This window comes from Cataglyphis hispanica, chromosome 24 (genome assembly GCF_021464435.1).
Source record: "Cataglyphis hispanica isolate Lineage 1 chromosome 24, ULB_Chis1_1.0, whole genome shotgun sequence".
Taxonomy (NCBI): Eukaryota; Metazoa; Arthropoda; class Insecta; order Hymenoptera; family Formicidae; genus Cataglyphis; species Cataglyphis hispanica.
Window position 1 is genome coordinate 3687426 of NC_065977.1, and position 24244 is coordinate 3711669.

The 24244-nt window shown below is 34.1% G+C and overlaps 1 protein-coding gene across 1 annotated transcript in view; it reads left to right on the forward strand.

Moving 5' to 3' along the window:
* The window catches only part of LOC126858296 (dynein axonemal heavy chain 7-like), a 337651-nt gene that overhangs the window by 270533 nt on the left and 42874 nt on the right, over positions 1-24244 (forward strand). The window contains exon 16 of the mRNA XM_050608501.1: positions 2923-3186. Within this exon, the coding sequence (XP_050464458.1) occupies positions 2923-3186 (264 nt within the window). The remainder of the gene's footprint in view (positions 1-2922; positions 3187-24244) is intronic.

Consider the following 24244-nt stretch of genomic DNA (forward strand, 5'->3'; position numbering starts at 1 on the left):
AAATCATTCAGGAATACGACCTTTTAAGGATACTATACTTGTTTTGATACACCCTGTATATATAAATAGAATGTACCAGAGCATCTGTGACAACTCTCGCGAGCAGGTAGAGCACAGTAAACTGTACCATTTTGTCCTATAACGCTTAATACAAGAGTTATTATTGAATAAAGTCTGGTCAATCATCTCCGATCTTTAGCAAAGCGCACGGTGAGCCTGGTAGTGCGTGAGCGCTCAGTTATTATAGCGCGGTTCACCGACATGCGCCCGAGTAAAGATCGGCGATGATTGACCAGACTTAACTCAATAATAACTCATTTATTAAGCGTTATAAGACAAAATAATAAAGGACTTTTCTGTTCAGTTTATTGTGCTCTATCCGCTCAAGAGCGTTGACACAATCTTTGCAGGACACTCTATATATATATATATATATATATATATATATATATATATATATATATATATATATATACCCGGCTAAAGGTCGGCGATGATTGACTAGATTTAACTCAATAATAATTCATTTATTAAGCGTTATAGGACAAAATAATAAAGAACTTTTCTGTTCAGTTTACTGTGCTCTACCCGCTCACGAGCATTGGCACAATCTTTGCAGGCACACCCTGTATATACAGGTCGAGTTTTTTAACTTAAGACTGCTAAATATCTGTAAAAATAACCATTGTTTTCTGGAGAAAACAAAGTTAATCAATTTTCGCCGAATGCAGTGCCATCTAGCAAGAATAAATAAAAAAGATTTAGGCAAAATTTACGTGTTTTTGGTCGTACAATCTGAATTTGCAATAAAAAGTAGTTCTCATTTAAGATTTTAAAGTTACCCCCAGCTCCATTTCCAGGGGGGGCGGTAGGCAGCTAACTTTTGCGAGATGAAATTGCCCTCTCAAAAATATTGAAGGTTTATTTGGAATATTTTTTTCGTACAATGTTTATTTTAACAGATATTTTAGTCTCAGTTAAAAAGTTAAAAAATTCACCCTGTATATAGGGTGTCTCACAACCTACAATATTTTATTAGTGTGTTCTAGAGGTAAAATAAAGTCAAACAAAAATTTTGAGGCTGTAATAATTTTTGAGTTACAAGCAATCGTAATTTGTCAAAAATATTTAGCGCTCAAGCCCGTAATGACACTTACATGTGTACCAATCTATCATTTGTTATTAATTTTTTTCAAGTCAGGTGATTTTTATTGTATAGCTAATTTTAGTTTGTTGTTTTCTATGTACGTGTGTATTACATCGTACAATTTTACTTCTCTCTCAGAATTTAAAAAAATAAAGGGGAAAAATAATAATAGATTAATTTCTACAAATACTTCTTTGATTAAACCGAAAATGTATTTTGTTTGTCAAATAGATGAGAACATTACAATTAAAAAAATTAAAAATTAAATAATAATAATAATAAAATAATTAAATATTTATTATTAATAATAAAATATTAATCATATAATATTTATAATATTTATAATAATAATAATAATAACAATAATAATAATTACAATAATAGTAACAATAACAATGGTAACAGTAATTATAGTAACAATAACAATATTAACAATAACGATAGTAACAATAACAATCGATAACAATAATAATAGTAACAATAACGGATAAAAATGACGTATAGAGGAGCCAGCTTTGATGACCTTGATTTTGACAATTGTTGTCAAGGTCATAACCCTGAGCCTAACCCTGAGCATAACTTCCAAAGGATTTTAGTCGTCGCTCATTGTTTATTAAAAAGATATTAACAAAAAAATTTCAAATTATATGCAATTTTTGGACACCATGTACATTAAGCGTGATTGGTGTATGAGTATGTATACAGGGAGAACCAAAACAAGTATAGTGTTCTTAATAAGTCGTATTTCTGAGTGAATTCTAAGATGATTTGTTCTTTACGAAAATTTTGTTTGAAGCTTAATTTTTAAATTATAAATGGAAATAGCGAATTACGGGACGAGTACGCTGTAGCGTTCGATCAGCTCTAACGAGCGCCTCAAGCCAAGCGGCTGCATCGGACGGTGAATTGTGCCGCTCTTGCTTACCTTCTGTATTTTTTTGTTGTCTGTACTTTGTTTCGTAATTCACTCATTATTTTCTTTTATAATTTAAAAACTAAGCATCAAACGAAATTTTTGTAAAGGAAAAATCGTCTTAGAATTCACTTAAAAATACGATCTGTTAAGGATACTATACTTGTTTCGAATCATCCTGTATATCGTATGTATGTATACATATATGTATATAATGTATATATCACATGGATTTGTAATTTTTTGCGCGAAACGAAGTTCATTCTATATCGTCTTGTGTTTCGGATGCGAAACGGTTTACAATTATATAATTTCACATGGGTTTGCAACTTTCTACGCGAAGCGAGGTTCACTCCATATCGCTTTGTGCTTCGGATGCGAAACGAGATTTATAATTATACGATTTCACATGGGTTTGCAACTTTCTACGCAAAGCGAGGTTTATTTCACATCGCCCTGTGCTTTGATGCAAAACGAGATTTACAATTATATGGTTTTTCATGAGCTTGCAACTTTCTGTGCAAAGCGAGGTCCATTCCATATCGCTATGCTTCGCGTATAATTATAAACCTTCTTTCACGTCTGAAACACTATTTCTTATATCAAATTCCTCTGTCCATTCATGTATTATTATTCCACACATTCAATAAATAATATTTTAGTTAATAACTTTTTAATAAAAAACGACGGCTAAAACCTTCTGAATGTCACTCACAAGGGTCACCTGGACAACATATGTCAAGGTCAAGATCATAGGGGCTCCTCTAAACGTCACTTTTACCTTTTTTACTGTATTTTATAGATATTATTTTATATTTATATTCTAGAACACGCTAATAAAGTATTGAATTATTAATGACAGGAAATGGCCAACAATATGCTTAATGCAAAAATTCCGCTCAATTGGATTAACGCATGCGCCTATCCTACCATGAAACGACTACCAAGTTTCGTTGATGATCTCATAAAACGACTTGACATATTACAAAATTGGTTAGATGATGGAAAACCAGCGATGTTTTGGATATCAGGATTCTCATTTACGCATGCCTTCCTTACTGCAATTTCTCAAAATTATGCCAGAAAATATAAGATACCAATCGACAAAATCGACTTTGACTTCGAGGTATGCCAAACTGCTCATGAAAGCAAATATAATAAAATATTGGATTAATTGTGTTTTTAATTTTTTACTAAGTGTATTTTTTATAAGTTATTTTATTAATTTGTGTAATTTTTTATAAATATCCCAAAACTATGCAAGAAAAAATACGTAATTATATAAGATCATATATAATTACATATGATAATATGCAATTTTATATGATCATATATAGAGTGGGCCATATTAATGTACCTATCTAAATATCTTTTTTCCACGACTTTTACAAAAAAATGTTTTGTATAAAAGTTTTGCGATTTCGAGAGAAATATAAGATACTACTAGTTTGATCTTGAGATCAAACTTGTAGTATACAATACAAATGAAGTATATACAAATGAAATAATATGAATGAAGATCATGAGATCATGATTAAATTAAGATCATCTTCATTTTTTTAAATGTGACAATTTTACATTAACTATAAAATAAAATCTCATAAAATATATACTTTACAATTATCTTATCTCAATTTTTATGCGTAAAATAATAAAGAGGAACCAATTAGAAAAAAATACACAGTTGTTTTTTAAAAAAAAATATGAATTTGCAACGAGCAGCTATACTATATATATATATATATATATATATATATATATATATATATATTTAAACAATTATGGGTAAAAGCTCACAATTCACCGATTTAATCGCTACTGAGATATGTTAGGGGGAAGTGCTCTGATTAATTCCCCGCAAGAATCAAGTAACGGTCGGTATTGGTTTAGAAGAAGATATAACAAATTAATGTTTTATAGTTTCAATGCTGTTTTTATTAAAAAATAAAGAAAAATGAAATTTGTTTATACGTGGTATTTGTGTAGAGCTGACGTGGAAAAAGTGTTTCTTTACATTTACAGAGAGCGGAACTTCTATATTTCTAATTTAAAATTAAAATTAGCTTGAGTGAGGTTATATCTTCTGGAAGAGGAGCGCCCTGTAGGGGGAAAAGAACGGAACCCATTGCATTTATGCTTACACTTTCTCTTCTCCACAATTGCGAAATAGAGCTCGCTCTATGTTGTAAAGTATAGTGAAGGTGTGAGTTCCCTTCCTCCCCCCCCCCAACCCTAAGAAAGAAGTTTCTGAAAAATATTACTTAACCCAAACCTATTTCTGATTTAAAATTAAAATTTATGCTTCTGCTTTTCAACGGATTTGTTTTTCTACGTCTCAAAATGCATAAAATACAATCAATTTAAAAAAAATTGTATAATGTCATCTATTAAATTGATGTATCTAAATTGAAATTTTGACTCTGAAAATAGTTTGAGTTAGGTTAGATTTTTTTGGAGTGGGAATGGCAAGAAGAGAGGCGGAGTTTTTCCTTGCTCACGTATAAATATCATAAACAGTTTTTTCAATGAAAAAATAATAAATTAAACAAAATATGCATACTTTAATATCAAATTTCAATTTCATATATCTCTCAAATCACTAACCGCCACTTATTTCTTACGAGGTATTAGTCAGAACACTCATCCTTACAATATATCTAAATGATGATTAAATCTATGAAATGTGATCTTTTATACATATTTACCCATTAACTGTGTGTTTTCTTTGCATCCATTCCTTCCTTTTATTATTTTGTACATAAAAGTATTAAAGTAAGATAATCTAAATATAAATATTTTATGAGATATTTCATATCAAAATATATCTCGTATACTATTGAATTTTTGGCCATATCTTATAACTTTTTACATTAAATATTGCTAGAAATCGTCTTATTTAAACAAATTAAAACGAATTAAAATTCATCTAAAAAAAAACAAAAATGACTTTATGAAATAATCTCATAAGAGAGAAGAAAAGAGAGAGAAAGAGAGAGAGAGAGAGAGAGAGAGAGAGAGAGAGAGAGAGAGAGACATTCATTCAAGATCAAACAAATGATATATCTTATATTCCATCTGATATCCTTCTCGAAATAATAAAATTTTTGTACAAAATATTTTCTTTTTTTAGTTATTACTTATTAAGTGGATCCTTAAGCGACGGGCAAACTCCGGATTAGCTCCCTCATCTAAACGTAATTAAATTTGCCGATTATACTAGCATTTGTAATTCCACTATTACCGACAGTATAAAATTATTTCAAACATGCATAATAGAAGACGCAATTTTTGCATTGTGTTCCATATATTCAAATGAGAATATTACAATATATTATTACTGCTTTATCGTCTGGCATATACAGGGTGTAGACCACCCGTACACCTCTTTTCTTTCAAAAACTAAGCATTTAAGAGAAAAACGTTTTGAACAAAAATTGTATGGTTTTGAGGAGAACATAAGATGGTGTCATTAGTTTGACCTTAGATGGCATCGTTAAGGTCAAGTCTGGATGGTCTAGGACACCCTGTATATCTAAGCGTGTGATAGTAAAATATACATGCGTGTCTTTATTGTATTGAACACAATTTAAATATTGCTTACATAATAACGTATACTCTTCTATATATTTTTTAAGAGAAATGCCATTTGGTCATTTATGTTCATACTTTTATATATAAATTTTTATGTATACATATATATAATATATTAAACATATACATACATATATATAATATTTTATATATATATATATATATATATATATATATATATATATATAATTGATATATATGTAAATGTTTATGTATTTGTAATATAAATTTACAAACATTTATAATACATTATATATTTATCTCAATCGCGACAAAATAAAGAACAATATATTGAATATTGAATTTCCAATATCTTGAATATTGTAAATAAAGAGTAGGCCCCTCCATCGCCTATTCTTGTGAGACATAACCATATATTATTTTTGTCTCTACAATAAAGATAATCTTCGCATTGAGATTTTTTTTCTTGATATTTTTTTCATCTCATGATAAGTTTGATGAATACGACAATAAATCTTTATCATCGTTAGTATATTGATATAATTGATATGATCGAGAGCTCAGTATTATAAACTTTTTCACCTCATAAATGTGAATGTTTATATATTAGTAGGACATAAGTACACATATTTTGAGATTTTTCCAAAATATCCTCTCCAGCTCACGAATTGATCACCTCTGGCATTTATTTTACACACATGCAAATTGCATCTTGTGTGAAATAACAACCAGCTTACAAATTGATCGTCTCTGGCATTTATTTTACACACATGCAAATTGCATCTTGTGTGAAATAATCATCTCACGAATTGATTGCCTCTGGCATTTATTGTACACACATGCAAATTGCATCTTGTGTGAAATAACAACCAGCTCACGAATTGATCGCCTCTGGCATTTATTTTTTAACCAAAGTGCATATGCAAAACGCATTTGTTATGAAAAAACAACCAACTCACGAATTGATCGTCTCAGGCATTTATTTTTTAACCAAAGCGCACATGCAAAACGCATTTGATATGAAAAAACAGTCAGCTCACGAATTGATCGCCTCTGGCATTTATTTTTTAACCAATGCGCACATGTAAAACGCATTTTGTGTGAAAAAATAACCAGCTCACGAATCGCTTCTGGCTAACTAACTATTGTACCAGTAACTAGTATTTTAAAATACTAATATAATAATAGAGGCAAGTTTTTCTCATTATATTTGCGTCTCGTTGCGTCCTACGCACTATGCATTGTACACAAACAAAAATTTCAACGTGTAATAACATGCTATAACAATACGCGATAATCTCTTGTTAGGCGTATGGACAAGACACACGCGACAAATTGAAACTGAGCCTGCCGCGTACTGATACGATCGCGTGCGACGGTTTGCATGTATGGGTATGCGTACAGCTGACTTACTGCCTGATGCATACATACTTACATACTGATTGCTATAGATATCGCGTAATGATGAAAATGAAAACTAATCTTTATAAGTACATCTTTATAAATGTTTATCTTTATAAATTAATATTCTATGACCGAAACATTTACAACATAAAGAAAAATTTTTATATTATTAAATTAATTTCATAAAAACAAAAACATTATTTCTATTTTACGAAAAAGTTATATAAAATTAATTATTTATATGTATATTAATATGGATTATTCTGTATAATTAATAATAATTGTATTATCTTTGTATATTACACATATGTTATACAAGGTGTCCCCAATTCAAATTTTGCAATGGAATAATTATGGAAATATTAAATAATAAAAATTTTTATCAATTTTTTTAGCAGTATTTTCTAAAATGTAATAGCTTTTACTTTATAACTTACGATTTATATGATCACATGTGATTCGTGCATCTAATAATTGATAATTGAGCATTTAAAGTTTTACTTACTCTATATACGATAATTAACTGATAAATTATCAAACTTTAATAACAATCTTGTTACTAATAAAATACTAATAAGATATAAATATATATAAAAATGAAAATATATATATACTTTTATTTTTATATAAAGTTCCCAACTTTTTATTATCAACTTTTTAATATCAACATGCCGAAATTATTTTGTTACCTCTAATATGCTGATAACGTGTGTATCTATCTATATATTTGTGAATTTATGTATAAAGATGGAAACATACGTATATGTATTTGTTATCAAATAATAACTATCAAGATCAATTTGGTATTAAATTGGTTAATTAATTATTATATTTTTATTTAACATATGTTGATATTAAAAAGCTGATAATAAAAAGTAGGGAACTTTATATAAAAATAAAAGTATATATATATTTTCATTTTTATATCTTATTAGTATTTTGTTGGTAACAAGATTGATATTAAAGTTTGATAATTTGTCAATTAATTATTGTATATAGTGTAAGTGAAAGTTTAAATGCTCGGTTATCAATTATTAGACGCACGAATCACAGGCGATCATAAAAATTGTAAGTTGTAAAATAAAAGCTTTTACATTTAAGAAAATACTTCTAAAAAAAATTAAAAGGAATTTTTGTTATTTAATATTTCCAGAATTATTCTATTGCAAAATTTAAATTTCGAAAGTTTTAAGGAACTTGTATATAACATATAATGTGTAATATACAAAGATAATACAATTATTATTAATTATACCGAATAATCCATATTAATATACATATAAATAGTTAATTTTATATAATTTTTTCGTAAAATTGAAATAATGTTTTTCTGTATAAAATCAATTCAGCAATTATTTTACATTAAAGAAAAAAAATTGCAAAAGAGTACCTCTGCGCATATTAATGCAGGTACATATCCGGATGGTGCGGCATCGGAAATCTTTTTTTATTTATCTACAAAATATGAACATTTTATAAAAAAAAACTTAAACTTGCATTTTATCAATATAAATATAATGGATTAATGACATTCTTGCGATAAAAATGATACGATATAAATCGTATAAATTTAAATAAAATAAGTAATCATAATTAGATAATTGATTAAAAATAATCCGATTTATGTCATGTTTCGTATCATTTTAATCGCAAGAATCTCATTAAACCATTATCTTTATATTCATACTGATAAAATGCAAAATGCAAGTTTCAGTTTTTATTCTATAAAAGATTTATATTTTGTAGATAAGGAAAGATCCTGATGCTGAAAAGTCGACAAAAGAGAGAGAGCAAGAAAAAATGAAGGAGCAAGCGAGATGACGCTCGAATATCATTATTTGTCTTGAAATCATCCACCGTCCGCACCATCCGGATACATATAATTTTTTTAACACACATCCGGATACATATATTTTATATTTATATTTATATTTAGTTATTACACGTGCACACACCCACATACATACTCACACACACATCACAAGCACGCACGCACGTACACACACAACCGGTGAGGCGGGGGTGCAAGAGGGGCCTTTTGCCCCCCTCCCGCACCCATCTCGCCGAGTAGACAGGGTGGACCTTGCTTTACAACAGAACTTACAAAGTACATGTTACATGTGTGTGCGTGCTTCCTGTCCATGCGTGTACTTTGATATATTTCAAACTTTTTCTGTTAATAACTTTTTAATAAGCAATGAGCGACGATTAAATTAAAAGAAAAAGTTACTCAGTATTATATCCTTGACAACATATATTAATGTCATTGAAATCGGTGAGGTCGCCCTTAATTTTAAGTTTTACCAAATTCTTCTTAGTTGATATTTACGCGTACCTAGGTTTAATGCTAATCTATGTGTTTAATTTTTTGATAATGGAGTCCCCTGCAAAGGTGGCTGAACCCACTGTGTTCACGCATATACTTTTTAAAGCAAAGTGAGATTTCACATGGGTTTACAACTTTTCACGCAAAACAAGGTTCTACTCATGTATAATCCATGTAGAATCTCTCTTTTCTTTAAAAAGTATATGCGTAGAGACAGTGAGTTCCGCCCTCCCCCCTTTCTGCGGGAGAGTTCCACTATCAAAAAATTAGACACATAGATTTGCGATGAACTTTGCTTTGCGTGAAAAGTACTCAGGATAGTGACTTTGACAACATATGTTGAAGTCAAGATCATTGCGGCTGCGTTCATTTTTGTAAAGTTTCACAATGATTTCATTTAATTTTTATTTTTTAAGAGAAAATTTTTATATCGCTTATTTTTTAAAGATTTATAATTTTTCAACTTTTTGCTGCATACAAGGGATATTTTTTTATATACTAGGCGTATTTTTTTTTTACCTTTATCATTTTTTTAGTGAGATATCACATTGCTTTTTGTAAAAATTTATATTTTTATTGGAAAATATACGTGAATGGGACTTCCGTTTCCGGTGTCAGGTAGTGTGCTTCGAGGTGGTTGACGTGCGTGCTTGGCAGGTTGTAGAAATAAAGTGAGGAGTGGAAGAGGAATGAGTGTGTCGGTCTGGAAGCGTGAGTGTGAGAGAGCGTGGAGAGATAAAGAGTGAAAGTGGAGGCAAGGCGTAAGGGCGAATATAAGGTTGTAAAGGGAGGTATGGAGCAGTGACAGTTAGGCCTTAGAGTGTAGGCAGCGGAGAGCGTAGAGCGGGTTAGTGGATAGTAACATGAGTCTGTATAGAGGGCGCGGGAAAACAAGATGGCGCAGTTCGCCATGAAAGAAGGAAACGAAAGGAGAGATAGCTACGGAAATGTGGAAGAACTATCGAAAAGAAAAAGGGACGAGCCGATGTTGGGAAAGGGAGAGGAAGATGGGGTAAGAAATAGGAAAAAATTGGGAATAATGAAAGATGCGGACTTAAGATGGATAGAGGGAGAAGGAGAGTTACAACATCTGATGAAAAGCTAAAAGTTAAGCGGGGAGCACACTTTTGCATAACAATAAACATAAGGAAATTGATTGGTTCATTTTCTTATGCATACATTTGTGGACCAATCAATTTCTTTATGTTTATGGTTATGCGCTTATGCAAAAGTATGCGCTCCCCGCTTTAGAGGTCGAGGAGTTAATGAATGAAGTGAGAGACATGAAGTATGTTAGAGAAGATTTGGAGAAGAAGCTCGAAGAATTGAACGAATGGGTGGAGAGGAAGGAAGAAAACGGTAGCATATTGATTGGGGGGACTTTAACGCAAGAACAGGTGAGGAGGGGGGAGTAATAAGAAAAGGGCATGAAGAGAAAGGAAGAAGGAGGGATTGAGAAGAAGGTCGAAAGACAAAAGAATTAAAAGGAAGGAAAATGGAATGGATAGGATGGATAGATAATGGATGGAGATGCGATAGAGATGGACGATGATGGAAGGGTAGTGAATGGGGATGAAGGAAAGACCAAGGGGGAATGTGGATGGAGGTAAAAGGATGGAGATGGAAGGATAATGGAATTTGATCAATGGAATAATGGATAAGAAGAGAAGAGAGAATGGAATGGAGGATGAGGGAAGGAAAGATAAATGGATGGAAAGAAGAAGATGAAGTGAGGATGGAAGTGGGAAGGAATGAAAGGATCATGGTGAAGAGGAAGAAAGTAGGATAGAGTGAGAGAAAGCATGGAAAGGGATGAAGAAGAGGGAAAGATAGGGAGAGGAAATGAGGGTAGGTGAGATTGAAAGGAAGGAAAGATACTGGAGATGAATGATGGAGGGATAGAAAGAGGAGGTGGAAGGTGAATCGAAGATAGTAAGGAAATGGAGGAAGGATGGAAGATGGATGATTCGAGGTCTGGAACTGGCTTCGTAATTTTGGAGTACGGCGTTGGAGGTACTGGTAGAGGAGGGAGCAAATTAGGTGATGATTTATTGACATAGATGGAGAGGGTGGTGATGGAGGAGGTAAGAGTAGTGGAGAATGAAGGAGTCGAAATTAGGGGAGATGAGGATTAGAGGATAGTGGATGATGTGGATTGGATTTGGAGCGAGGATGGATGGAAGAGAAGTGCATGGAATAGTTAGTAATGAGAGAAGAGGAATGGAGGGATGTATGGAAAGGAAGAGGATGGTGGAGAGTGAAATAGTGGGAGATGGAAAATGCAATACAGGGAATGGGAATGGACAGGGAGAATGGAATGAGTGGAAGATGGAAAGGGAAGGTATAGAGGAGTGGATGAGGAATGAGAATGGAATGGAAGAATGGAGGACAGAAGGAAGTGTGAGATAGGAAAGGAAGGTAATGGACAGGTTTGTTTACTTGGCTATGTAATGCAGAAGAATTAGGACAAGAAGCACTGATAGAGATGGAGTAGTGAGCGTGGAATTGGGTTGGCAGAAGGATAGGAATGATCGGGGAAGAAGATTATGGACTGGATGAACACGCCAGGCTATGTGGTAAGGAGGAGTTTACAAGGGAAGCAGGTTAAGTGACCGGGAGAAGGGCGTGGGGGTTCGAGAAGAGGTTGGATGAAGGTAGCGGGAGTGGGATTGCGAAGAGATGTTGGGAGGAATTGAGGGAGAAGTGTAAGAAGAAAAAGAAATTATCGAAGTGGGAAGAAGGAAAGTGTGGGTTTTTTGAAGACAGAGGTATGGGCGTAATGGAGGTAGAGGCGAAAAGATCGGAAGGAGTGCTAGACTTCGGTTATTTTCTGAAAAAGGACATAGAGATGGATAAAAAGAAAAGATGGGAAAGGATACTTCTATCCTTTCCTATCTTTGGGTCAAGATACAACAGGAGCTACGAAGAAATCAAGGGAAGTGGGATTCCAGAATACCTAAAAAGTGACTGGGGGGAAAGTAAATGGCAAAGAATGGCAAAGTACGGGTTGGAAACGGAATAAGGGTTACTGGTACTTGAAGGATAAAGAGAGCAAAAGCTGTAGATTATGTGAAAGGGAGGAGGAAACATGGGAACATGTTTGGGAAAGCTGTGTGAGTTGGGGGGTGGAGAAAGGCTGGCAAGAGATGTTGGGAAAAATGTTAGGGAAAATGGGAGAAGGAGAGGGATGGTTGAGGGAACTAAAGAGATTAAGATGTGAAGGAGAGAATGATGAGGGGATAAATGGTCGAATTGGGCATTAGATAAATGATAAGAGTCAAGAGGAGGAGAGATAGATAGGGGAAGGCAGAAGGAAAGAGAGAGAGAGAGAGAGAGAGAGAGAGTGAGTGAGAGAGAGAGTGGGCGAGAGAAAGAAGATTGATGTGGTATGTGTGAATGGAGGTGTGTGAAAGGATTAGAAGCGTGATATGAGCGGGAAGCGGAGGTTTCAAATTAGGGTAGGGCAGGTAGCGATGTGTTTGTGTTTATGTAGGTTAGTAATAGGTAGAGGTTAAGTTAAGATAAGTTAGAGTTAAGATAATTGTAAGCTAGAATTAAGATAGATGTAAGTGATTAAATTGAAAGAGTTTGTAACCCCAAGGAAAACTCACTCTCTCTCTCTCTCTCTCTCTGCATCGTCTGTCGTACTTGCTCTCTAGTCTCTCCTCTTTACTCTTATCCTTTACCTAGTTTCCAATCCGACCATTTATCTCATCATTCTCTCCCTCACATCTTAATCTCTCTAGTTCCCTTAACCACTCCCACTCCCTCTCCTATTTCCTCTACACTCTAGATACGCTTCCCCATGCATTCACTCCTGCCGACGATTTTCCACCTCATTTCACAGCTTTCCACATCTTTCCATTCCATTCCTTACCATTCCATCCCTCCATTCCAGTATTCTACCATTCCCTATCCTTGCCATTCTTTGCCATTCACCATCTCCAATATCCTTTGTTCCGGTAATCCCTTCCGATTTCTCCTCTCCATCTCATTACGCCCATACCTCTGTTCCTTCTATAACCTCCATTCCTTCCCTTCCCACTTCGATAATTCCTTTTTCTTCTTACACCTCTCCCTCAATTCCTCCCAACATATTTTTGCAATCCCACTCCCCCTACCTTCATCCAACCTCTTCTCGAACCCCCACGTCCTTCTCCCGGTCACTTAACTTCTCCCTTTGTAATTCCTCCCTTACCATAGCCTGGCGTTCCCCATTCAAGTCCTAACACCCATCTTAGATATCTATCCTGTAGACTCTCCAGCTCCTTCCTCTCTCTCTCCAACCCCAAATTTCCACCCAATACCCCCACTACCATCCACACCAGTTTATCGAAGAGCCATAATCTTCTTCCCCAATCATTCCTGAATTTCCTAACCCAAGTAAGTAAATTCTGTTACCTCCTCTATAACCTTCCATTTCTATCTCCAACTTACATTCCTTTCTCTTCCTCCTCCTTTTCTGAACCTTAAGATTTTCGATTTCCTCACATTTAATTCCAACCCCTTCTTTTCCAGATATCTCTCTATCCTTTCTATCATACACTTCATTCCATCCTCCTCCTCCGCAATCAAAACCACATCATCCGCGTATGTCAAGGTGTAAATCCTCATCTCCCCTAATTTGACTCCTCCCCATCCTCCTCTACTCATTACCTCCTCCATATCCGCCGTCACCAAATTATATAAGTGAGAACTAAATGGACATCCATGCTCTTTATTTCCGGTCCAACCTTGTTCCACCTCTCTTTCCTTAATTTTGACAATTGCATTCCATTTATTTATCTTGCCTTCACTTTCTTTATTGCCGACACTTCCGACGGAATTGACCAACGCTGTTTTTCAGACCCAAACGTCACTTTACTTTAACGAACCAGCGACCATTTTAATTTTGTCCATTGTTCCAACCTTTCCTGAATCCTGTTCGATTCTAATCCCTTTCCACCTCATCGATTAATCGACATTAGCACCGAGCATTGCCTGAAATGTTCGCGGACGCCTTTACTCTTTATCCTTCTCCCCATCCTTTATCACCGGTGACACCTTTAAAGATTGATTGATTGACCGACGATTTGATGCCGATTCGATTTGAATGGCGGACTGATCGATCCTGAATGCCGGATCGATCACGGATTTATCCAGATCTCGATTCTGAACTGATCCGATCCGATTCTGATCCGATCCGATCAGCAGATGTTTTGAAAACGAAAGATCCGACTTTGATCTGATTTTGATCTGGAAACGGATCTCTTTGTCCGACTGATCCGCAAGATCGATCCGATCTGATCGAAAGATCTGACGATCTGATCGATACGGATTTTTGTCTGACCGATGATTTGTCCGGATCTCGCTTCACTTTATTTGATAGACACTTTATCGACTGGTCGACTTCGTCCCCTTAACACGTGATATTACCGCTTCTGGTTCTTTGAGCATCTCCTCAGTATCCATTACGTCCACTCCTGATGCTGATCCATCTCAACGCTCTTCCTGAGATTTTGATCCTTCGACTTCTCCCATCCTTCCTGTTCGCGCGGCATTCTCCTTTCCTTAATTTGTTCTGAAGAAACCTTCCGACCGACAGCACGCGCCACGACGAACGACGCCGAATCTTCTTTATAATTTCCATTAAACGCGATCTCGACGGACGGCGAGCCGATGATCCATTTTATTTACTTCACTTAATTCTTTATTTTACTAATAACCTCCGATATTCCTCTTTATTCCTTTCCGGTGACCAGACCGACGAACTTTGGTGATCCTTTGAACTATCCGACTTTGTCCAACTGTTTAATCGACATCACCATTATCCCACTCCTCCACTTCTTGTACCTTTCCCCTTTATTTTATCCCTGCTGTTCCAAAACCATACACCCATCCTTTTGCCTTTGTGATTTTTTCTGACGGGAGATTTGCCGACGTGACGCTGGCGTCGACGGATCCGACCGCGTTCTCGACTTTGACGCGCAAGATGAATGATCTGATTTCGCGCCGGATGCGGATCGAACGCGGATTTTGATTTATCGACCGGATGACTTTCGATGCCTCGACTGACGTTACGGATTTCGACGGATCGACAGGATTATCGACGAGGATGTCTTCGATTTGACTGCAAAAAGCGCCGATTTGATGGATCTCGGACGGCTCTTCGATCTCTACGATTTCCGGATGATCCGGTTGATGCCTTTTTCCTGATGATGCTGATGCCGACCCGGATATGATTCGGAGCAAGTAAGCGCTGACGCGCGATTTTCTGACGCGACAGGATGTCTTATCTTCGATTTTGACGTGACGGATTTCTTTGATTCCTGGACCTTCCTTTTGACCTTTGCCGTGCATCTCTGATGCTTTGTCGACCTCTATCTGGCGACCCTTGATTCCTCGGCCCCAGTATCGATAATCCCTTTATCGACGATGGACCCCAGACTATGATATCTGATGCATTTTTACCTTCATCCTTCAATATTGCCTCGTTTGATAGTTCTCCACATTTTGCATATTTCTTCTTTTTCGCTGTGTGGACCAGGAAGACGGCAGCCTTTATACCTTTGAGGACTCTCGATGTAGATTCTTTAATACTTATCCATCGGTCTACGTTTCTATTGCCTTTGCCACGAGATTTCTATGAGCGATCCGTTACTGTCCCACACCTTCCTTTACAACCTTATATTCGCCCTTATACCTTGCCTTCACTTTCACCCTTTACCTCTCCACGCTCTCTCACACTCACGCTTCCACACCAACACACTCGCTCCTCTCCCACTCCTCACTTTATCTTTCTACAACCTGCCAAGCACACATGTCAACCACCTCGAAGCACACTACCTGACACCGGAAACGGAAGTATATATATATATATATATACAGGGTGTCCTGCAAAGATTGTGCCAACGCTCGTGAGCGGGTAGAGGACAGTAAACTGAACAGAAAAGTCCTTTACCATTTTGCAATTCTCAGTTTACTGTTCTCTACCCGCTCACGAGCGTTGGCACAATCTTTGCAGGACATCCTGTATATATACAGTGTCCCATTTTAAAAGTTCCACCCCCATAACTTTTCAGGATCAACGTTTGAAGAAAAACGACTCGAATCAAAGTTGTAGGGAACAAAGGAGGCTATCTAATAGTGACCTTGGATTTGACATTAAAGGTCACTTTCAAGGTCATTTGAAGGTCAATTTCCGTTTTTTAAATGGAAACCCGCATTTTTTATTGCATATTCTTGTAGCTTATCTCGAGAGCTTTTCAAAATACTATAATAAATTATTTTTTCCTTAAGAATTTTTTGAGTTATTTTGTATCCTAATCTGACATATTTTAGTATAAAATATTAAATATCTCGAAAATTATTTAGTATTCGATAATTGTATTGTAATACTTTTATATACAGAATAATAAGATAAATCAAATGGTGTACAGAAAGTAATTGTTTTTAAAAAAAAAGTATGCAATTATTTGCAATATATATTTTTATAACAATTATTTATTTTTTCTTTACACCATTTGATTCATCTTATTATTCTGTACATCAAAATATTACGATACAATTATTGAACACTAAATGATTTTCGAGATATTTAATATTTTATACGAAAATATGTCAGATTAAGATACAAAATAACTCAAAAAATTCTTATTGAAAAAATATTTTATTATAGTGTTTTGAAAAGCTTTCGAGATAAGCTACAAGAATATGCAATAAAAAATGGGAGTTTCCATTTAAAAAATGGAAGTTGATCTTTAATGTCAAATCCAAAGTCATTATTAGATAGCCCCCTTTGTTCCCTATAACTTTTATCCGAGTCATTTTCCTTCAAACGTTGAGTATGTTAAACTGCATAGATATTTTATAAATATAATTGTAATAAAGATATAATTGTTATAAAGAAGTTAAACTGTTTACAAACTGTGATATCAATAATAATATCAATAATAATAAAATATATTGCGTAAATGAATAAATATCAAAATATAGAAAGCAATAAAAAGAAAATTTTGTTTATTACAAATTATATGTACTTGTTTCAAATTCATATATTTAATATGAATATGGAACAAGTTCATTCGATTAAATAAATGCATACACATACACAATATATATAATTCCTTCTAAAATCTATTATAATAGGAAATATAAACAGAAAAATTAAATATTTTATGCATTTATAAATTTATTATATATTTTGCTTATATATCACAAAATAGTACAACACAAGAAGAACAAAGGGGCAAAGTGATTAGGATTATTAAGATTATTAAGAGATTATTAAGATTATAATGGATTTATTGCAGGTAGAGAAGTGATTTCTTCTAATCGAAGTTATATTGAGCTAAATTAGATTACATTAGCGAAACTGAGCGAATGCTTACACTTAAGTCAATCAGTACATTATCAATTAAGATATTTATAATAATTATGTTGTCGAAAAATAGGTATGATTACGATAAATATGGTCCCCTATTTGAAGAAATATCTGAAAAAATAGTAAAAATTTTTTGACCAATTATTTCCGAGATATGCGATTTTAAAGTTTCGCAGTTTTAATGCATTTTCTGTTATAAAATAAGGAAAAATAAAATTTGTTTATGTTGTATTCATGTAAAGTAGACGTGAAAAAAACAATTGTTTACATTTCCAAGGACAAAACTCTTTGGGGTTTTTCAAACAAAGCAAGATTCAATGCAAATCTATGTGTCTAATTTTTTGATAGTGGAGTCTTTCGTAGGGGGGAGGTGGTTGAAACATACTGCCTCCACGCATATACTTTAATGCAAAATAAAGTTCCATATAGATTTATAACTTTTCATGCAAAGCGAGATTCAACGCAAACCTATGTATCTAATTTTGTGATAGTGGTGCTCCCCGTAGGGGACGAGGGGGCGGAACATATTGCCTCCACGCATATACTTTTTAATGTGAAATGAGATTCGACATGGGTTTCACAACTTTCCACTTTATATTTACCAAAAAATTATATAAACAACACTTATAAATAAAAAGATTTGAGTTGAATTTCGATTTGTGTGGAAAAAGTCCAAGGAGTTTCGTCTTTAGAAATGTAAACAGACACTTTTTTCACATCTACTTTACAAATGCAACATAAACAAACCTTATTTTTCCTTATTTTATAACAGAAAAAGCATTAAAACTGTGAAAATTTAAAACCGCATATCTTGGAAATTATTGGTCAAAAATTTTTTTTACTATTTTTCCCATGTTTCTCGTCCAAAAAGGCCTTCAGAAATGATCCTTCAAATAGGGGCCCGTAGTTAACGTGCCGAAAAATAATATGGAAATAGTTATGAAAGCATTAAAGGAATATTTAAAGATTTAGACTCTTCCCCCTTTTTTCGATAAGGATAAACTAGTAATTATACGTGCAAAAGCATATTTGCGCATATATATTTATTTATATTTTATATATAAATGTATAATTAATAGATTATAGATTAATTTAAAAATTAATAAGCAATGAGTTTATATTAATGTAGCAAAATAAGTCTTGGAATTCTACCAAAAATATCAAAATCACATTGAATACACATTTTTATTAATTGACTTCATACTAAATAGATAATAAAATTATATTAAAGCATTTCTATAGCGTCTACAAACGTTTTCTGTATTTGTAATTATTCGTAACTTTTGATTCTGTTCGAGATTGCAGCAATCTCGAACTTCATGTTGTTACCGCGCGACCGCGTCATCGCCGCGCGCGCGATGCGAGGCAGCGTTTCTGCGACCGAGCGAAAACGCGCGGCAACAACAAACATCATCGCCCTTCTCGAAGGATCTCAGATGAAATTGTGACAAACAAGTCACATAAAAACTGTCGGCGGAAGTGAGCAAATTTCGGGAACCTTCTGGATCCTTCGAGAAGGCGACGACCTTATAAAAGTGAGCCGACAACCGAGCTCGGCGCAGTCCGCTAAAAACAATCGACGCGTACACACTATCCGAGTGATAATATAAATTCGGTTTCGTTTATAGAAATAGTCGTATATTTCAGTGCCGTTTTGTGACTACCGGAGTTATTACGAGACAGACGATTTATCGCTGTTCATCCGCCGCGTGCGAATTACAGTCGTATGACATGTATAATTAATCTTGTAAAAAGTGTACATATTATATTCGTCTTAGAATTAATTGCGTCTCGATACTCGCGGGTGTGATTGTCCGTCGGCCGTCTCATTTCGCGCTTGTCTTTTCGGAGCACGCTCGCTCGCATGTTCACACTGAATTTTCGCGCACAGATTCTGAAAATGTAAATTTTTTTTATATTTTATATATAAATATAATTAATGCATAATTAAAATTTTTAAATCACTTACAAATGATTAAACAAGAGTTGCATGTTTATGTTTTTATAAACAAATTTTATAAGAATTTTATTAAAATTATTACTAAAATTATTAATATATACAGTTGAATTAAAAGCATTTGAATTAGAGTCTAAAATAGAAAGTTAAAGTTAATTAATCAATGAAGAGAAATAAGATAATAATTTTGTTTATAAATGATATAATAAAAGTTATTTTCTTCGATTTTATATTTTAAAGACAAGATTCTATTTAACTTTTTTGACATAATAGTTGAACTTATCTTTTTAATATAATGAGAAATGTGAAATTAATGTTTTATTCATGGAAATTAATGATTTATTCATATAGAGCCTTTTGCAATATAATGTTATCAGAGAACATTAAAATATCTGTCATCGACAAAAAGAATTCAAATTTGAATCAAAATGAGGAAAAAGAGTAGATGAATAATACCGAATTACAGGTTTTATTAGATTAGAAGATCGTATAAAAGTTTACATTATTAAGCAACTCCATTGATTAAAATAGAAGCCTACGATGCAGCTTTAAATAATGTGAAACATATTTTGAGATGTCAACAAAATGTTAAAATACTTCCTAGGAAAAGTGTTGCAAAAATCCTAATCTTTTTTTCTTTTATAAAATTAATGATCTTAAAGCATAAAATTGCTAAAAATGCAGAAAAAGAAAAGAACAAGTCTTTTATTTAATTGTTTACTTTTGTTATCTGCTTTCATATTCTTGATATTTTATATTCTTTAATTTCTAGTATTTTCAATTACATCTAACATTTTATGTAAGTTTATGTTTTAATATTGTTTCTACAATCCGCACAATATATAATATAATACACACATATTTAAATTTTCCATATATAAAATATAAATTAATACATAACACTTATTTTTAAAAAAGATTAAATATAGTAAATAAAAAAAGATTAGAATTTTTGCAATATTTTTCTTAAGTAGTGCCATAACATTTTGCCGTTGATACCTCGAAACATTTTCTAAAGCTGCATCGTAGGCTTCTATTTTAATTACCGCAGCTGCTAAATTATTAAACTTTTATACACTAATGAAAACTGCAATTCAGCATCACTATCCAATTCTTCCTCCTCATTTGAATTCAAATTTGAACTTTTTTTTATCGATGACAGATTCTAATGCTTTCCGATAACATTACATTGCAGAAGGCAGCCTATCGGAATAAACCATTAACTTCCATGTTCACGTTTCTCATTGCTTTAAAAATATAAATTCAATTATTATATATAAAAAAAATTGAATAGATTGTCTTGTCTTTAAAGTATTTAATCTAAGAAAATAAATAACTTTTATTATATAGTTTATAAACAAAATTATTACTTTATTTCTTTCCTTTGACTAATGTGTAACGGGCCGCTTCACGTGCGGTTTCGCGTGCGCGGACAGCGCAATCGGGATTAGGATTCGTGAAGGGGTTGAAACGCAACGGACGTGAGTTGGTATGTACGTCGTTTATTCGCCACTCAAGGCAATGGTCAGCTTACAATCGTGATACGATTCAATACAATAATACGTGCGCACTGTTGTGACGCCGGTCTAGACAGTGTTTTTCGCGTCTAGTTAAAGGCCCGGCTTGTGGCGCGGGGCGCGTGCGGTGAGACGGGCGCGTGCGGTGAGACGGGCGCGTGTTGTCGGCTCGCGTTTGCAGGCGCGAGGTGCGCGCGGTAAGGCGGGCGCGTGTTGACAACGCGTATCAGTATTTCGATATCTCGCAAAAGGATATCGCGCGAGATACGCGAGTTACGGCGCGTATTGTGTGCGGCCGGGTGTTCGGCGCGGACTGCAGGGCGTCAGGCCTGCAGTCGGTCTTATGCGTCGGTGTCGGTGACGCGGCGCGTGTTCCCAGATAAAGATCGTGGGATGCGTCTGTGCGCGGAGTTCGGATGGTCAGGTGTTCGGATCGTGAAAGCTCGAGAATGCTCGAGGAAAGCGGCGAACTCGTCCACTCTCTGTCCTTTACGGAGGTTAAGACGGGATTCGTCTCTAGAGCAGTTAGTCGAGAATACTCGACGGAGGCTGCGAACTCGTCAACCTCCAGTTTACTGTCTGTCAACGTTTTGAAGCGGTTTCTGGTTTATCTCTCGAAGCGTACTGCTCGAGCGGGTTTCAGGTGCCGGTCTGGTACGGTCTGGTGGTCGGTAGGGCTTTTTATACCCTACCGGAGCGGTCGCGACACCCGCGCCGTTCACATCCCCCTCGGGGTGGGGGAAACGACGCGGGGCCTCCGGCGTTGAGCGTTCGGCGATCGGCATTCGCCGGAAACGTTCGGTGCCGTTCGGCGCTCGGTTGTTTATGACAAACACCGCCGTTGGTGTTTGTCATAAACATTGCTTTCGCATTGTTTTAAAATAGGGCGCTAAGCGCCTCTGCCCCTGCCCGGCTGGTGTTCGCCGGGCGGCAGACTTCCGATGGGCGACGTGTCGGGAACGATGGGGATGCATCGTTACAAACGTTTAACATTTCAGGCTCTAACTCTAATGCTTTTAATTTAACTGTCAATGTTATATCTTTGAGAAAATTTGTTTTAGTATAATAACATAAGCATGCAACTCATTGCCTAGCCATTTATAAGTGATCTAAAAATATTAATTACACATTAATTATATTTATAGATTAAATATAAATAAACACTCACGTTTCCATTAATATAAATTCATTGTTTAGCATTTAGTAAGTTAGTTAACCTAAAAATCAGTTTCACTGATGTAACACAACTCAATATAACATCAATTAAAAAAAATTACTTGTCTTTCGTATATTATTCCGCATTAATGATTTATTTTCATTTTATCACTTTTCTTTCTTGTTGTACTATTTTGGGATGCTCATCACTTTTCGTCTTTTACTTTTTTTATTCTGCGATATACTCTTATAACCTTACATTATTATTTTGCGTATGCACGCACATACACAAAATTATCTCTCAAAGTGTATTTGCACACTCAAGTGATAATCATACAGGAGCACTGCAAACGCGCCTTGAAGGACAAAATCGCTTTGTATGTGTGCGTGCATACGTACGTACGTGAGAGTCTGAATTTTATGAAAAATAAAAGTTCACAATTCTGGTAGACGATTATTATACCTCAGGAATGACTGCACCAATCTTATTCAAACCGGTCGCAATGGAAAGCTTACATTTACATTATATCAGAAAAGTACCGCCAGATTTTTAATTACGGCTTTAGTTCCTGAGATATTTTAATCAAAAGTTTATTAGACGTAAAACTCCGGAAAAAGTTTCTTAGTAGCGCCGCAGCTTTTGTACATAGGTAAATCATTCTGTACATAGATTGACAAGCTAGAAAAAAATTTTTTTCATATACTTGGCGTTACGATGTTAAGGCATCGCTTGATATTCTACTAAAAAAACTTCACAGAGATAAAAAAATACGTCGAGTACATAAAAGTACAAAAAAATATTTTAATTGTTACATAACAAAAATACATTTTTAATGCACATTAGTTAATAAAATTTGATGATAATAAATTCACGCACCTTGATTTTTATCTGCAAGTTCACCACTTTATTATACATAATAAAAAATTTTTAAAAAAATTAAAACAAATACGAAATCAATACAATTTACGTTAAGTATAGTAAATTATACATGTTATCAATTCACAATATAGAGCAGGGTAAAACCGAATAGGCGGATCAAACCGGTTACCTCTGTTTCTTCGTGATAAGTGCTACTATCTTTGGATAACTTGTGCTATTAGTTATAGATTGAGGCCATTATTATTTTAAGATAAACCGTACCTACACACTATTTTTTTTTTTTGAGAGAAGTTCAAAATTTTCGAGACAAAAAAAATTTATGTTGGGCAATATCTTAGCATGCTGTGCACTACAGCGGCGGTTTCACTGTCCGGTCCTAGAGTCCCTAAAAGTAAAAATCTAGGTATAGGTTCTAATTTGATACAAAATAACGTACTGTATACCTATTATACACTTATATTAGATCCGGTAACCCGTACACATACATGTATAATTTATTGGCTGCTTGTTTAAAACGTTTTGTAAAAAAAATATCAATAAATAATCTGAAGAAATGTCTGCTATCCCACCAGATCTTAAAATCAAAGTAAAAAGTTAGAGAATCTGGAATTGAATTCGTCATATAATGCATATGGTTATACATATAATATTTGTAAAAATTAAAAGCGCCTTGAAATTGTTTTATTGATTCTGCTAGAAAAATGTATAACTCTAAAGTAAAATATTCACGACTAGGTAGTCTTAAATATTATTGAAAAAAACATTTTGGATGGAAAGGCATAATTCCGATGAAAGTTCGATGAAACTTTATGAAAAGCTTCTTATCAGATTAAAATAAAAGCCCCTAAAAGAAATCTTGGCGAAGAAATTTTTCTCTTACAAGAAAGTCATATTATTATTTTAAGAGAAGATAGTAAAAAGTATAATAATTGTAATAATTATTTATTTATATTAGCAAATATCTCGTTGATGATCTTGATCTTCACATATGTTCTAAGAATGAGGTTGCTGATTAATATTCACTTTGTTTT